Source organism: Haematobia irritans, chromosome 1 (assembly GCF_050003625.1).
Source record: "Haematobia irritans isolate KBUSLIRL chromosome 1, ASM5000362v1, whole genome shotgun sequence".
Taxonomy (NCBI): domain Eukaryota; kingdom Metazoa; phylum Arthropoda; class Insecta; order Diptera; family Muscidae; genus Haematobia; species Haematobia irritans.
The window spans coordinates 269,916,142-269,935,171 of NC_134397.1; the positions used below are offsets into that span (position 1 = coordinate 269,916,142).

Genomic DNA, 19,030 nt, shown 5'->3' on the forward strand with positions numbered 1-19,030 from the left:
AAGCAACCGTTTCGTTTCGTCTCTTTTGCTTCTGAAATATTTGTTGTTTTGTTTTTGTCTGCGTTCAAAACGATTGACGAAAATTGATAAGTTTGTGACTTTAAATGATACGTACCTCAATCGTTTCGTTTGTTTTCGTATACTGGACACTACACAATTGCCAACTGTGATGGGGGAAACGTATCAAATAGTACGAAATGTACATGAAAGTATTTTGCCATCACTATTGTTGCAGAATCACTTTATATCTTGTGAAACCCCAAGTGCAACTACCTTATTACAATTTATTTAAATAAAAAGGAAAATGAAGTGCTGAAAAAATAGTTACTATGCTTAAAATTGTGAAAGGTATATTGGTGAACAATTTGCGAATATCCAAATGGAGTAAAGTGATAGTTTTTCAGATATTTTTCTAGACACTCTGCCTCCATCAATAATAAACACTGATAGACGCTGGAGCATCAGCCGATTATAGAAGAATTGCATCTTATAAATTAACATAATTCAATGTGTTTTGATTCGTATAAATGTTATACCTGGAATAATTTATAAATTCTTATTCAAATTAATACCCTGCCAATATTTTTTAATTTGACGGCGCTTCTGAGAATGCCCACCACGTCGAAAATCGTCGTATACGATATCCTCGTCGGAAAAGCGCCGTCACTATTTAGAAGTTGTACCACGCCAACCCTGCCAGCATTTCAAAGTTCCATTTCATCCTCATCGCTACCACAGACTCGTAAATGTCACCACAACCATCGCGAACTGTGATGGGGGAAGCATATCAAAAAGTACAAAATGTACATGAAAGTATTTTGCCATCACTACTGTTAGAAGAGCCATTTTATTTTTTGTGAAACGCCAAGCGCAACCAGCTTGTTATATTTTATTTAAATAAAAACGAAAATAAAGTTCTGAAAACATAGATATTACGCTTAAAATTGTGAAGGGTATATGGTGAACAATTTTTGACTTTCCAAATGGAATAAAGTGATAGTTTTTCAAATGCCTCCATTGGGAATAAAAGTACTGGCTGATAGACGCTACAACATTTAACTTACAACTTGTAACTCAACATCAATCTCTTATTAATGCATAAAAATGTGTTAAATGTGATGTGATAGTCGTATAAATGTTATATTTATGAGAATTTATAAATGTTTCATAAAATTAATAAACATCTAAACAATCGTGTTTTACTTGACCACAATGATTCTTTTACAACTATCTTAAAATGCACTTGGTCTGATTGTTTGAAGGGGCTCTTATTGGCGTCCTTCTAAATGTATCCAGAATGGCTCCTAATAATTGCACTCATGCGATACTTTTTTGTAGTAACTTGGCGTGGTACAACTTCTCAATAGTGACGGCGCTTTTCCGAGGAGTTTTGGATATCGTATACGACTGTTTTCGACGTAGTGGGGATTCTCAGAAGCGCCCCCAAATTCAAAAAATGTTGGCAGGGGTAATAAGCTTCTGGCGCTTGGCGTTGGTAACTACATATACGACAGGGTAGTTAGTATATATAATATAGCGACATCTACAATTTTGATGATAAAACTAATCAGCATTGGCTTGCATTGCTATGGTCACATGTGTTTCATTGTGTTTTAGTTCTCACAGCACTCACCTTTTGTATAGGTCGTCGACTGTCAAACACATATCTCTTTCTATCATTCATGAAAATAGAACGCTATAAACTCTAAGCATCTCACTCGCAACGTTATATCAAAAAGAACAACAACAAACAACGACGAACATAAAATAAATTACAGAAAGAAAAAATGTAGTTGTAAAAACGCGCGGAAAATACCTTATAGAGAACGCAAATCAATTGAAATCAACATAGGAGATCTACAAATAATTGCCTTAACATTTTGTTATTTTTTGATAAATTGTTTTATACGACGCCAAAGAGTTAACGTCTGATCCAGTAAATCCAAGAGACATTTGTTGGTTTTGACACGGGTAAGTTACGTTGGTGCGGTCGGTCAGGTCAGCAAGCAAATGAGAGCCATTGAGCGAATAGTAATGAAAATAATAATATTCTGTGTAAAATAATGAATTGATGATCAAAAATTCTACATCAACTAGTGTGTCAATATAAAGAAAATGTGTAGACCTGGAAAAAGAAATATTTTAAATTATTCGTTTCCTTTTCAGATTTGGGCGGAAAATAGAGAAACAATACCCGGTGGCTGTGTATTCCAAGTAGAGAAGAACAGACGACAACCATCAGTACTATATACTCGACAAGCAAATCCTACGCAAAGTGCTGGTCATTACCATAACCCATTTGACAGCTTACGAATTTGGCGGCTGTACGACTACAATTGCTACCGATACCATATATCGCAAAAAGATCATAGCTCATCAGCATAGGAAGAAAAGTTTCCCGTTGATGGTCAGATAGAGTTGGTTGTTCCCCTCTTTCGGATTTAGATGTCACTGTTATTTTAATGATTGACATTTGATTTCCGCCTCCATCTGTATTTGGTTGGGGCGATAACGTCTGTGTAGTGTGGTATTTTGCTCGACTTTGTTCGTTTTTTACATCTACCAAACCAAGGTTCTTCATACGCTTAGCTTACGGAAAAATTCCAGAAGCAAAATGGTGCGTCGACGTACGCGCGCCTGTGCTAACTCCAAACAGCCTGTTGAGTTAATGGCTAATGGCGGTTCGGCTGCATCTGTTCTAGCAACAGCAGCCCAATTGCTCGAGGAACAATACTTTGCCAGTCCCAAGAGAAAAGATTGTAAAGTTGAAGAATCTGCTTATGAGGACGGTGGTGATCACAATAGCAGCGGCAGTGGCAGTAGTGGTGGCTCCTCACCCGCTACTGTGCAGGCCGATGATACCGCAGCCTTAAGAACCAAATTAAAGGCTTCCAGTCCCAATAAACTAAAAGGTGGCATTAATGGCCGTACAATTGGTAAGTCTTCTCCATTCGTCTGGCATTTATTATTATTATTGTTATTTGTTTCGTTGTATTGTTGTTTTCTGTACACACAAAACTGTTTGTTTTATTACCACGAACCAATACCACGAAAATCCATCCAATGGCCAGTGCATACATATAAACTGTCATTGTCACAACATCATCATCGTAGCCAGCCACTGCCGCGCTACTACCGACAATCGTCATAAAATTGAATGTAGTGTAGTTGCAATGAGGTAGTATAACCTCAATATTTTTGTGTTGACTTTTGACTTCATCGTCTTGTATAGTCGCATTTGTCAATGGTGCGGTAAAGAGGAGGGAATTTGTATGTATGCTGCATGCAAGTGTATGCGTGTGTATATTTCTTCTAAACATTGCAGCAATCGAACAAAACTTTTTCTTCGCCCAAGGCACAAACAAACAAAAGAATGTTCAAAATTTTGTGTAAATTATCCAATGGAGCTTGTTTTTGAAATGGCATAGATTGTAAAAAGTGTTTGTGATCATCATCGTAGTGTGTGATTATAATTGGTTTTAGATTCACAACAACGAGAACTAGCAACTATTGTTTTCTGTCCTAAAAGTATGACTTAATTAAGACACGCATTCCTAGGCTTTTATTCTGACAGACTCAATTGGGAAAATATGCAATGTTCTTATTTGCAAGTAAAGCCCCAAATAGTAGTGATTTGTTTCCGTTCATTACTAAGCTGGGGTCAGCAAAACTTAATCTATTTGTAACTCTACATTGGAAATATCTCGCAAAAAAAAAATGTATCGACATGGACAAAATGATTCCCATTGCATCACCTTTGCTGTATAAACTAAATCGAAGATTAAGGAACACTTTTACACCCATGTTCCGATATCCACTTCAATTCCACTTCCACTATTCACGTCAAATCAACGAACTTGAAAATTTGGTGTTCTTAATTCCACGCTCTTTTATGAACTTTTCTGTAACCAACTGGGTTGCACAAATCACTCAAAAATTCACTAAGGCGGAAATCAAATTAAGTGGAATCAATAGACGTATTATAATTTATTATTTTTTAAAATAAAAATGACGCAGTTTTAATAAAACTCATGTATTAAATATAAAACATTTCAAATTTTTTACGCGAGTACTTTTTTTAACCGGAAATACACCCATATTGGACATAATTCAACTTTCACCAAGACTTTTGCAAGTGAATTGATTTCACGAAAATTCCGGTGAAAGTGATTTGTAGGACACGAAAATCGTGGAATTGATTCACATTCACCTGGAAGTGGATTTGGGAACATTGGCTTTAGTTTGAGATAAAAAAGATGGATGCATGTTGTAGCAGACACCCTTGGATGTTCGATTCTATTTTATTTCTCCTATGGAGTAGTATTGAAGACATACTGATCCGTAGGAGATATTACGCTTATAGCATTGGTTCAAAAATGGGGTTTTTATGGGGATAATGAAAATTCGAACCGAGCATTGTGATATGAATCCGACAGCCTATTTTTACACTTGATTTTTTAAAGAATAATTTTATTTTTTTTTTTTTAAGGAATTTTATTTTATGTTTTTTAAGATTTTTTTATGACAGTGCCTTTTTTATTTCGTGAATGGGTACCCTATTGTTGCAATCCGGCAGCATCGTAAAACTTGACATTTTTCAGGACCCTTTGACATAAGAGAGCTATTTATGTTGTTTACAGCAACTTTATCTCGCCCAAAAATGGAATTAAATCGTAAACATTTTCGTACGATTATTTTTTACAACTTTCGACGTGGATTAACAAAAGTGTATGGATGAATATTAAGCATGATACGAGGAATTGCCTTCTATATTTTGGAATTAGAGAACAAAACCCATATTAACCATCGAAAATAGCTCTATTTATACCCTGCTCCACACTGTGGAACAGGGTATTATAAGTTAGTGCATATGTTTGCAACACCCAGAAGGAGACGAGATAGATACATGGTGTCTTTGGCAAAAATGCTCAAGGTGGGCTCCTGAGTCGATATAGCGATGTCCGTCTGTCCGTGAACACATTTTTGTAATCAAAGTCTAGGTCGCAGTTTTAGTCCAATCGACTTCAAATTTGGCACAAGTATGTGTTTTGGCTCAGAATAGATCCCTATTGATTTTGGAAGAAATCGGTTCAGATTTAGATATAGCTCCCATATATATATTTCGCCCGATATGGACTTATATGGCCCCAGAAGCCAGAGTTTTACCCTAATTTGCTTAAAATTTTGTACAAGAAGATCAATTAGTACTATAGTCAAGTGTTTATTGAAATCGGTTCAGATTTAGATATAGCTCCCATATATATCTTTCGCCCGATATGGACTAATACGGTCCCAGAAGCCAGAGTTTTAACCCAATTTGGTTGAAATTTTGCACAGGGAGTAGAATTAGCATTGTAGCTATGCGTGCCAAATTTGTTTGAAATCGGTTCAGATTTAGATATAGCTCCCATATATACCTTTCGCCCGATTTACACTCATACGACCACAGAGGCCAATTTTCTGCTCCGATTTAATTGAAATTTTGCACAGAGAGTAGAATTAGCTTTGTAGCTATGCGTGCCAAATTTGGTTGAAATCGGTTCAGATTTAGATATATCTCCCATATATAGCTTTCGCCCGATTTACACTCATATGACCACAGTGGCCAATCTTTTACTCCGATTTAATTGAAATTTTGCACAGGGAGTAGAATTAGCTTTGCAGCTATGCGTGCAAAATTTGGTTGAAATCGGTTCAGATTTAGATATATCTCCCATATATAGCTTTCGGCCGATTTACACTCATATGACCACAGAGGCCAATTTTTTGCTCCGATTTAGTTGAAATTTTGCACAGGGAGTAGAATTAGCTTTGTAGCTATGCGTGCAAAATTTGGTTGAAATCGGTTCAGGTTTAGATATAGCTCCCATATATATGTTTTTCTGATTTCGACAAAAATGGTCAAAATACCAACATTTTCCTTGTAAAATCGCCACTGCTTAGTCGAAAAGTTGTAAAAATGACTCTAATTTTCCTAAACTTCTAATCATATATATCGAGCGATAAATCATAAATAAACTTTTGCGAAGTTTCCTTAAAATTGCTTCAGATTTAAATGTTTCCCATATTTTTTTTACTAACATTGTGTTCCAACCTATTGCATTAGCCGACTTAAATTTTGAGTCTATAGATTTTGTAGAAGTCTATCAAATTCTTCCAGATCGAGTGATATTTAAATGTATGTATTTGGGACAAACCTTTATATATAGCCCCCAACACATTTGACGGATGTGATATGGTATCGAAAATTTATATTTACAAAGTGGTGCAGGGTATAATATAGTCGGCCCCGCCCGACTTTAGACTTTCTTACTTATTTTTTTTTAACCAATTGTCGAAGCATTTTGTCACTCTGGTTGAGGTATCTCCAAAACAAGCGCTTTGAACGCATCAACCGCTTCTTTAGGGAGTCGAGAAGCATTGACCTCTCATTTTATTATTTACGTACGGGAATAAACAGAAGACATTTGATGCCAAGTCTGGACTATACGGCGGAAGACCATCTAGTCGATGTTTTGAGTGCTTGAGCCAATGTGTGAGAGTTCTCTATACGGCGGAAGACCCATCTAATCGATGTTTTGAGCGCTTGAGCCAATATGTGAGAGTTCTCATAATAAAAACTTCAGGAATTAGTTCGATGTCAAAATTTTATTTATACTAATATGCCCCGCCAAAAATTTTTAAATTTAACGGCACTTCTGAGAATCCCCACCACGTCTAAAACAGTCGTATACGATATCCAAAACTCGTCGCAAAAGTGCCGTCACTATTGAGAAGTTGTACCAAGCCAAGTTACTACAAAAACATCGCATGAGTGCATGCATTATTGTAGTACATTTAGAACTACACCAATAAGAGCCCTTTTCCAACTTTTGGACAAAGTGCATTTTAAAATAAATTTAAAGAAAAATCATTGTGGTCAACTAAGATACGATTGATCAGATGTTTGTTAATTTGAATAAAAATGTATAAACTATTCTATTATTAGGCATTAGTAAGGAAATTGTTAAAAAAGTATATTTCTATAAAAATTTTTTACACAATTTTATTTTTTCAAAATTTTATTTCCATAGAAAATGTTTGCAAAATTTTATTTCCATAGACAATTTTTGCAAAATTTTATTTCTATAGGACATTTTTAAAAACACATTGAACATTGTATTAGAAAAGGAATTATGTGATAAGTTGCAATTCTGCTATATTCGGCTGATGGAGGAAGCGTGTCTGGAAAAATATCTGAAAATCTATCACTTTATTCCATTTGGAAAGTCGAAATTTGTTGACCAATATACCTTTCACAATTTTATTTGTTTTTTATTTATTTCAAAAATTCCGTAATACATAGCCTATAAGGCCAAAACCTGAGTAAATCATTATTATATTTACAAAGTCAATTACTCAAAATATTCTATATACGTTTATAATATTATTCTTGTAGTATTAAAGTGGCTCCCCAACCATAAACAAAAATAAGAAAAAATAATCATCAATATAAGTCCATATCATGGTAAAGAAATTTTAAATAAAAGTACTGAATTAGAAAATATAATATAATATAATAAGTAAGTATAAGTATAAAAGCCACAATTGACTGAAACATTACACAGATTGGGGTGTATAGGCAAAAAAATTCTATAATAACGGCATTTAATTTTAGTTTTTATTTAAACAATTTATAATAAGCAAGTTGCGCTTGGTGTTTCACAAAATATAAAATGACTGTTGTAATAATAGTGATGGCAAAATACTTTTATGTACATTTTGGACTTTTTGATACGTTTCCCCCATCACAGTTGGCGATTGTTGTAGTATGTAATGTAACTTTGAAATGCTGGCATGGTGAAAACTATTCATACAAAAAACTTTAGATACTCACATAGCAGCTCAGTAATTAATGATGATGAGAATCACAAAAGATTTATATACAACACACTTTATTACTAAGTTTTGTCAACTTTTTTGTGGAATCCCATTATAATTATAATTCTGTTTTTATTTTGTTTCGGCAGGTGTTCCTCTCGCTACACGCTCTCAAACTCGCACCATCGAGAATTTTTTCAAAGCTAGTGCTGCTGCCAAACAAAATAAAATAACCAATTACATGCATGGTGCTAATGGTGGTGATGGTGTCGATTGCGGTGTCACCGAATCACAAAAGAACATTCAACAGCCCATGTTATCTGCCTCGGTAACACCGCCACAAATGACTAATTTGCAAGAGCAGATTGATCAACAAAATCGACAAATTCACGGCGATCACAACTATCAACAACAACAGCAACAGCAACAGCATCAGATTCCGATTGTCATAAATCGCCGTAGTTTGGATCATGTTATTGTACCACAAGAGTTCATATTTGATCTCAGTGAAGATACAAATGATAGTCAACAGACAGATGCATCGGAAGAGGCTTTGCAAGTAGAATCTGGTCAGACATCATCTGCTCTCCTAACCAATGGCTTCGATTTCACCACACATCGTTCGTCACAACGTTCGGATAGTCATTCTTCGTCACATAGTAGTTCGAATACAAGTGGAACTGACAATATATTCTTACAAGAGCCGGTTTTAACTTTGAACGTAGACAAATCGCCCAATCAGGCGTCTTCAATAAAGATTAATAAGACCTTAGAGGTACTACCAACATTCTCTTCCCCCAATCAAGCGTCGGCATTAATAAGAAATCAAAGCCTTGACATGCATCCGAAATTTCCATCGCCAACATCTCTAACTGCCTCTGTCCTACATGGACGTTTTAATCAAATTGTATCTCTAAACTCATCGCCTTCCAAGACGGACACATATATCTATGAAAAGAAACCATTGGAATTGAATTGTCACGAATATGCTTTAATGATGTTGCCTGAGAATGACAATAGTTCCTGCGATAGTGGTGTAGCATTCCACACAACCGTTACTACCACAGCTCCTGTGGAGTCAGCTTCAAACGAAGTGGTTGCTTCTCCAGCACCAGTACTTGCAAATACACGCAGACGTAAACCTGCTACTCCACATCGTATAGTCTGCCCATCTCCAATAAAAGCACCGCCAAGGGTTATTTCTCCAGCTGGCTCTCCATCGCCACGCAAAATGGCTTCTGCCCTATCACCTCGCAAGTCACAGAGACATGTAACAACTACAGCGATGGCAGCTGCCGGGGGTGGAGTAGCTGTGCTACCAGCTCCCAATAAAACAAGACGAAGACTGAATGCATCGCCTCACAAAGATCAACAATCTGCCTTAGATGATCAAGGAAGCCATTTGACCAATGGTTTAGCCAATGAACACGATGACGAAGAGGATGCTGTTGTTGTTTTAAACGACGAGGGCGAAGTAGACGATGACCATGACGTTGAATGTGAAAATATGGCTACAAATGCTAAAGATTTCAAAATAACCAATCCTCCCTCCCAACCTAATGGTGTGATGAAGTCAATTTTGAATTCTGTCAAACATCCTACAAACCAACAAAATGCTACCAATAACAAGGGCAAATCGAAAGGCCAACCCAGAAGCAAATACACTGTTCAAAGATCCCAACATGCCGCCCTCAAACACCAGGCTCCACAACCCTTGGCGGCCACAAATGGTAATCGTGAAATCAATGATTTCTTCCCAGTCCGTAGAAGTGTGCGGAAAACCAAAACTGCCGTTAAGGAGGAAATGATGCGGAATTTGGAACAGGCCATACTCGAAGAACGCTGTGAGGGCCTCAAGATTGCCCACTTTGAAGGTAAGGGTCGCGGCATTATATCGGAGAGGCGATTTCAACGTGGTGAGTTTGTCATCGAGTATGTGGGAGACCTCATCTCCACCACAGAAGCGGCCGAACGTGAGAAACGCTATGCTTTAGATGAAAATGCCGGCTGTTATATGTACTATTTTAAGCACAAGAACCAGCAGTATTGCATCGATGCTACCGAGGACACCGGAAAACTGGGACGTCTGGTAAATCACTCCCGCAACGGTAATCTTATGACAAAAATTGTTGTGGTCAAACAAAAACCTCATTTAGTGTTAATAGCCAAAGATGATATTGAGGCAGGTGAAGAGCTTTGTTATGATTACGGAGATCGTTCAAAAGAATCCTTATTGCATCATCCGTGGTTGGCTTTTTAGGAATAATTACCCATCATTGTTACCTACAATTGATTTTACATTAGAATGCAAACAGACAAACATTAACAATAACGTTCTTTTTTTTTAAGTAAGAAAATGAAAAAGTTCTTAGAACTTTAAAAGCCTCACAACCATTACACATAAAACAACCCACACACACACACATACCCATAATATAATGTTTACACCGATTCTTATTAGATTAATATTGAATTAGATTATTATTACGTACATTTATACACCATTTGTTTGTTTCATTATAATCCTAATACAGTAAGGATATACATAATATATGCTAACAACGGGCCAGCAGCAACAGCAGCAGTGGGAGAGTACAAAAACGAAATCACAGTATATGGCATTAGCAAGATGCAATAATGACCAATGATATGATATGATGAGATCCATATTGGTATATCATTTTGTTCAAGTTTAGATTTGTCGTGTTTGTGCTGCTTGGTTAATATTTGTGTAAAATTTAATTTAAATTAAAATTCAACGATTCTTATCTATGTCACTACCTACCTACCTGTAGGAAAGTACACATCATTCTCCCCCATCCAACCTGCGCTCCAATATCGAAAAATCCACCCATACAATTTGTAATAGATGTCTTGTTTGAAATAGAGATTGAGACTTAATTTTTTTACGTTTATAGTGACAGAGATGGAAAACAAGCAAAGATTTTCATCGGTATTTCTAAAATTTGCATTTTTTCTCATAAAGAGACTGAAATTTCCATACAATTAAAGCGATTTTTCAAAAAAAAAAAAAATACAAATCATTGGACTTTACTTCGATTTTGATATGAAAAATGTAAGGGCAAATACAAACAGAAAATTTTGAAATCTTTGATTTACTCGAAATGGAATCAATTGCAAAACAGAATTCGGAATCTCAAAGGCGAATTTGGGAAAATGAGACCAGGACTTGTGAACGATTTCCTATACGGATTATGCATGCAAGTCAAATTTAATGCCTTTACTGAAATGTTTAAATCTTGGATTTTACTCGAAATGGAATCAATTGCAAAACGGAATTTGGAAATTCAAAGGCGATCTTGGCAAAATGAGACCAGGACTTGTGAACGATTTCCTTTACGGATTATGTATGCAAGTCAAATTGAATGCCTTTATTGAAATGTCTAGGGAAATATAAATGTTCACAAATAACTTGTCCAACTTGCATGCGAAAGCTGGCTTTTTAACCTTTATACTATGTTGGGGTCATTTGGTGACCCAACTCATATTTATCATCATCGTATTTCTTATTGTTGGAATATAATAAAAAGTTCTTACTACTCAGCATGAATTTAGTATATGACAACAATTCATGTACTGAGTAGTAGGAACTTTTAATTATATTCCAGCAGTAAGAAATGCGGTAATTATAAATGTGCCTTGGGTTACCAAATGACCCCAACACAATATAAGGGTTAATCTCATAGAAATCCAAACAACAAAATCAGTTTTCATTATTATGTTAGCCATTTTTCTGTGTAGTTGAAACTTAAGAAACTCAATGTCCATGCCCATTCTGGGCTACTAAAAGTAGATCTTTTTAATGAGAAGAAAATAGAAAATCAGGCTATAACCATAGAAATTGCAACATTGGAGATTTCCAAGACCTAATTGTGAAATTGTGCGATAGTTACCTCTAAAGTGAATATTTTTAACCCTCTAATGGTCGATTTTTGTTCAGCATCTGATAAAATGTTGAGCGTATGTCACACAAAAACAAGAAACAGGCTACAATCATAGAGATTATAACATTGGAGATTTGTAAGACCTAATTGTGAAATTGTGCGATAGTTACCTCTAAAGTGAATATTTTTAACCCTCTAATGGTCGATTTTTGTTCAGCATCTGATAAAATGTTGAGCGTGTGTCACACAAAAACAAGAAACTAAAATAAAGGGTGGTTAAAATTTCAAGGACCGATGTTGATTTTGAATAAAACACAAACTATTTAGGAAATTATTGTAATTTTATTTTATTATGATATATTGGTATTACTCAATTATGTATGTAACAAAATATCGGCCAAATGGGCGCCGCGACCTCGGTGTGGTTCACATTCAACATCGGCCCTTACAATTTAACCACCCTTTAAAATCTATACGCTAAAATGTCGTACGAGCTGTTAAGTCAGTTTCATATTTAAAATAATTTTGTTATCATTAATAGTTTCCCGCCCAAAAGGCCGATACTATGCTCGATTTTCGAGTTGACAATCATTTTATTTTCGCGATTACTTCTTCTAAAACAATCAATATTATAAATGAAAACAAATATATTCCTTTTAAATCTTGACGAAAATTATTTGCTTTTAATCGCATTATTTTAATAAAGTAACTGAGGAAATTTCAACGCGAAAAGCGAACATAGTACCACCCTTAAGGACGAGCTTGGGAATTTGAAGGTTTATAGAATGCCACAAAAAAATACGACTTTACCTTACAAAAATATATTTAAGGAAATTATTCAATCCTTAAATATATTTTTGTAAGGCAAAGTCGTATTTTTTTTAGGCAAAGGACATAGAGCTACTAAATATAACGGCTTAGCATAGAGAGTCATACGAAATTCTGAAACCAATAAGGTTTTCATCTTTAGGCCGGTACTATGTTCGGTTTTCTAGTTGAAAATCACATTTTCACGATTACTTTTTCAAAAATAATTATACTTTTCAAGGGAAATCAACGTATTTTTCTGTTAAATCTTTACGACGTCTAGATGAAAATGAAAGTGTATGCAGATTGAGTTAAACTATTTGCTTTAAATCGAACTGTTTTAAGAAAGTAACCGGGGAATTTTCAACGCGACAACCGAACATAGTACCGGCCTTTTTAAGGAAATAAATAGAAATAAATATCAAAAAAATAGATAACTTAATGGTGGAATGATTCAATGCATCTATTGTTAGTTATTGTTTATTTTCTGTAAAATGAATTATTAAAGAAAAGTAACCGTGAATGAATACCGGCCTTTGGCTAGTAATTTTTCATTGTACCACCCAAAATCTGTTCTTAAACAAATGACAAATGTCCGTTAAAAATGGCATTAATCTCCCGCCTTCCCCTTAGCTGTGCCAATACCTGCTGGATATTGGCCTGGCTAGGGGGTGAGATAATCTCACTCGAACCAGATATGATAAAACTTCACTGCCTGTAGTGTCACAATGGTCTGGTAAAAACGTATGAACGACATTATCTAAACCTAAGGTGCGGTTAAAAACTTGAATACCTAAGCCTAGTTTTAAAAGTCCTTGACTAAAGGCTTTACCGCGATTGTAGAAATTACAAAAAAAAAAAAAAATACCTTAACTAAAAATGTTTTATTTAATACGCACATTTCAGCATATCGTATTTGGTTTTGTTTATAGTCTGTATGATGTGATTTTACTTGCTTGGTCATTAGAGGGTTAAACTCGAATACAAAAGACGAATTTCAAATTCTTCTCTTAAAGTCGTCACACGTATTCTCTTGGAAGTAAATTCCCTTATATTTGCATTTTAAGTGGAACATACGATGATATTCAATTTTTTTAGAGAAAAACTAAAAACTATTTGACAAATTAGAAATCAGAACAAGACTACTGCAATCAAGGAAAAATATTTTATGACATATTCAAATTGCAATTCATATATTTTCAAAGAAGAATATGTATGTTGAAATAAAATAAGCGAAAGTATTTTAATACAAAGTGTTTTCCCAACATATTCGTGGCCGATTATAGTTTTTTGACCGATTGTTAAGTAGAAGTTTCGTCCAATTTTTCACTAGAATTGCTGCCATTTGTTCATATCTTGCTGATAAATTAAATAGGTTTCGAAACTTCCTTTTTTGGTATAGGATAATGTAAACGCATCCGTATGTGGCCATTGTCATTCTGATTGTTTTCTCTCAATATCAATGATTCATATTTTTTATATCCAAAAAAAAAATGACTGAAAATCGCTTTAATTGTAATTTCTTTATACATGCTAGTTGTTTGATAAACCAAAAATTAGACACTTCCCACCCATTCTCTCTCCACTCCTCTCCTCCCCACACCTTAATCCATTGAAAATCATCCTATTTTTCTGATATTTGTTTAACGAGGTAGATATTTCTTTCCTCCATTTCTATTATAAGGTAATAATTTAACATAAGTAAATAAATGAATGGTTCTCTGATAAGATGCCTAAGCCTAAAAAAATAATACCTAAGTTATTGAAGAATTGAATTAGGAATAAACTTAGTTTTAATTAATACCAGAAAACAAAACAACAGCATATACATGAAAACAACTAAATTAATTAGATTATAAACGTAAAAAAATCAACAACAACAAAGAAGTAAAAACTGAAAATAATAATAAATGTAATTAAGTAGAACTTCTACGTTTATATATAAAAAAAAAACTATATTTAATTGTTAATACAATAAAAAATAGAACACGTAAACGAAAGAGAAATAATTTCGCGGATTAGATTAAGATAAATTAATAACAAACAACTAAATAGTATGGATAATGTTTTTTTAGGATTAATTTGATTGTTATAAAATTTGTTTAAACAAAAAAAAAACAACATCTCAGAATTGTAAATGCTATGCACCGAATTGCAAGATAAAAAGAAACAACAGATGTTGGTCTGGTACCTTGTTTTCCATGAAAAGTGTTTTTCCTTTTTGTAATTTTTAAGTTTAAATGCACCTGCTTTTTTCAATTTAAATCGTCTTAGAACATATAAATGGGGAAAAAGGGACAGTTTTATTAAAAATAAAAATATATGGCCACCTATGGTCTTGAAATGATTCTTTAGCCTCTTGTAGACATAAACATTTGTCAAACTCCTGCATGTTACCTTTCCTTCATATACAAACTTCATATTTTTTTCTCTTACACAAAAAAACACACCACAGAAAATTTAAATGTACAATAAACTCAAATATTTTGTTTTTATTAGAAATGACATAAGTTATCTTATTATTACTATTATTAAATGCATCAGACTATTATTTAATTTATTGATTATTCTTTATGTATTTTTATGAATAAAAACAATACACACACACACAAAACGAAATGGCATATAATTTTGCTATTTATAAATTACTCACCGCTGCCACCACAGTCGTAAAACTTTTACTTTTAGTAGTTTATTATTTTGTAAATGGATTTAGTTTAATTAGCCCCCTTATCCATTTGCACTTTTTATCACCTTTATTCATAATACCATTTTTAACCACAACTATGTCATTTACATGGTTTCTTTTTTAATTTTGTCGCAAATACATACTATTAATAGTTAAAGAATTTGAAAATTGAGAAATATTGTTTTTAATTTTCAATTAATTTAAATTTGTTTAATCTTATTTCTTCATTTAGGCATTATTTCTTTGCTATTTTTAAGCACAAAAAGAGAAATAATTTAAATAATAAAAATTATGAAAAACAAGAAACTGGTAAAACTGAAACCCAATATATTTAATAATAAAAATTACACAAAAAAAAAAAACAAATTTGATATTTTCTTTTTTTTTTAATTCTAAAAATTAGTTTTCGTAGTCAAAGAACAGAAGTGTTTTAATAACAAAATCAAAACCCATAGAAAAAAGACTGCAGTTTGACCAGTTTTTTTTTTTTTTGCTAAAACAGCAAATAATCTGCTGAAACGCTAGTAGTTTGCTGAAATTTTCTGCTGATCAGAATTTAGAATTAGTAGTTTTTTTTTTCTTATGGAATAACATTTGTAAACAAATCGCCCTTTCTTATATATTAAGGGATGGTTAAAATTTCAAGGGCCGATGTTGATTTTGAATAAAACACAAACTATTTAGGAAATTATTGTAATTTTATTTTATTATGATATATTGGTATTACTCAATTATGTATGGAACAAAATAACGGCCAAATGGGCGCCGCGACCTCGGTGGCACACCTCCATCCGATGGTCCAAATTTTCGATGACGCTGAGGCATAATGGAGGTTCTATGCCGTTAATGTGCCGAATTATCTCATCCTTTAGCCCTTGAATTGTTGCTGGCTTATCGACGTACACCTTTTCTTTCAAATAACCCCAAAGAAAAAAGTCCAACGGTGTCAAATCACAAGATCTTGGCGGCCAATTGACATCGCCATTACGTGAGATAACACGGCCATTGAATTTGTTGCGCAAAAGAGCCATTGTTTCGTTAGCTGTATGGCAAGTGGCACCGTCCTGCTGAAACCACATATCGTCCACATCCATATCTTCCAATTCGGGCCATAAAAAGTTCGTTATCATCCCACGATAGCGAACACCATTCACAGTAACTGCCTGAATGGCAGTTACCGGCCTCATTCGACAAACACTTGCATTCTCATTCGCCCAAATGCGGCAATTCTGTTTATTGACGAATCCACTGAGGTGAAAATGTGCCTCATCACTGAAGATGATTTTCTTCGAAAATTGGATGATCAACATCATAATAAGTCTGGATAACTTTAACACGTTGTTGGATTGTGTATCTCTCCATGGTTCAAATTGAGTAAGTCTGAAATGTAGAAATGTCAAATAAAATTCGGAAAAAAAACTTGGCGTTTAGGTGTGGTTCACATTCAACATCGGCCCTTACAATTTATACACCCTTTACCTCACCGAGATCATAATTTTCAGTCCTTGAGAATTTTATACACTAAAACTCTATGGAAATGAGGCCAGCAGAAATATTTTCTCAGGTCTTCGGTAGTCGCATATATTGCTGGTCTACTGATTTTTTCCAATTAAAAAAATGACAAATCTTATTGCCGGGACATGCCAGCTAGTTTAACGTGAATTTTATACCGGCCTTTATGCAGTGTAATATTTCAGCAGTGATTTTGTTTAATGTTGGAATTTTTCAAAAAATGTGAATGTCGAATTTTAAAAAGTTAAAATATCTCAACTTTATTTGTTGATTATAATCCCTACACATCATATTCGCTATACCTATTTACGGACCTAAAATACCTCTAAATTTTGAATATCAGCCAAATCGGATAAAAACTGCGGTGTCTAGAAGCCCAAGAAGCTAAATCGAGAGATAAGTCTATATGGGAGTATATCAAAATGTGGATCGATACACCCCATATTTGGCGTACTTATGTGTGGGCCCAAAATACCCTAGATTTTGAATTTCAGGCAAATCGGATAAAAATTGGGACGCTCAAGAGGTCAAATCGTGTGATCGGTCAATATGACGGAAATACCAAAACATAGACCGGCACATACCATCTTCTACACTTACGTGTAGACGTAAAATACCTCTAGATTTCAGGCAAATCGGATAAAAATTGCCGTTTCTAGAAGCCCAAGAATTCAAATCGTCAGATCGGGCTATATAGGGGCTATACTGATACATGGACCGATACATATTCATATTTTTATACCCTGCGCCACACTGTGGAACGGGGTATTATAAGTTAGTGCATATGTTTGTAACACCCAAAAGGAGACGAGGTAGACATATGGTGGCAATAATGCTCGATATAATCATGTCCGTCTGTCTGTGAACACATTTTTGTGATCAAATTTGGCACGTGTTCCTTTTTTGGGTCAGAATAGAACCCTATTGATTTTGGAAGAAATCGGTTCAGATTTAGATATAGCTTCCATATATATCTTTCGCCCGATATGGGCTTATATGGCCCCAGAAGCCAGAGTTTTGGAATTTTGCACTAGGAGTACAATTAGTAGTACAGTCATGTGCGCCAAATTTGATTGAAATCGGTTCAGATTTAGATATAGCTACCATATATATATATATATATATATATATATATATATATATATATATATATATATATATATATATATATATATATATATATATATATATATATATATATATATATATATATATATATATATATATATATATATATATATATATATATATATATATATATATATATATATATATATATATTTCGCCCTATATGCACTTATATGGGCCCAGAAGCCAGAGTTTTATCCCGATTAGCTTGAAATTTTGCACAAGGAGTACAATTAGTAGTATAGTAATGTGTGCCGAATTTGATTGACATCGGTTCAGATTTAGATATAGCTCCCATATATATCTTTCGCCCGATATGGACTAATATGGTCCTAGAAGCCAGAGTTTTGGCCCAATTTGGTTGAAATTTTGCACTAGGAGCACCATTAGTAGAGTAGTTAATTGTACTCAATTTGATTGAAATCGGTTCAGATTTAGATATAGCTCCCATATATAGCTTTCGCCCGATTTACACTCATATGACCAAAGAGGCCAATTTTTTACTCCGATTTAGTTGAAATTTTGCACAGGGAGTATAATTGGCATTGTAGCTGTGCGTGCCAAATTTGGTTGGAATCGGTTCAGATTTAGATATAGCTCCCATATATATGTTTTTCTGATTTCGACAAAAATGGTCAAAATACCAACATTTTTCCTTGTAAAATCGCCTCTGCTTAGTCGAAAAGCTGTAAAACTGACTAATTTTCCTTAACTTCAAATACATATATATCGAGCGATAAATCATAAATAAACTTTTGTGAAGTTTCCTTAAAATTACTTCAGATTTAAATCTTTCCCATATTTTTTACTAACATTGCGTTTCACCCTAATGCATTAGCCGACTTAAATTTTGAGTCTATAGAATTTGTAGAAGTCTATCAAATTCTGTCCATATCGAGAGATATTAAAATGTATGTATTTGGGACAAACCTTTTATATATAGCACCCAACACAATTGACGGATGTGGTATGGTATCGAAAATTTAGATCTACAAAGTGGTGCAGGGTATAATATAGTCGGCCCGCCCGACTTTAGACTTTCCTTACTTGTTTTTATTTCATAAAACCATTATACACGCTTGTTTACAAACTCAAAATATATTTAGATTTTGAATTTCAAGTAAATCGG

General features: G+C 34.1%; 1 protein-coding gene across 1 annotated transcript; it reads left to right on the top strand.

The window, feature by feature from the left end:
• Positions 1–1,704: 1,704 nt before the first annotated feature.
• On the top strand, positions 1,705–15,191 carry Set8 (SET domain containing 8). Its single transcript, XM_075293665.1, has 3 exons — positions 1,705–1,971; positions 2,167–2,936; positions 8,010–15,191. The coding sequence occupies exons 2-3, from the start codon at positions 2,615–2,617 to the stop codon at positions 10,118–10,120; spliced, it is 2,433 nt and encodes an 810-aa protein (XP_075149780.1). The 5' UTR covers positions 1,705–1,971; positions 2,167–2,614; the 3' UTR covers positions 10,121–15,191.
• The last annotated feature ends 3,839 nt before the right edge of the window (positions 15,192–19,030 follow it).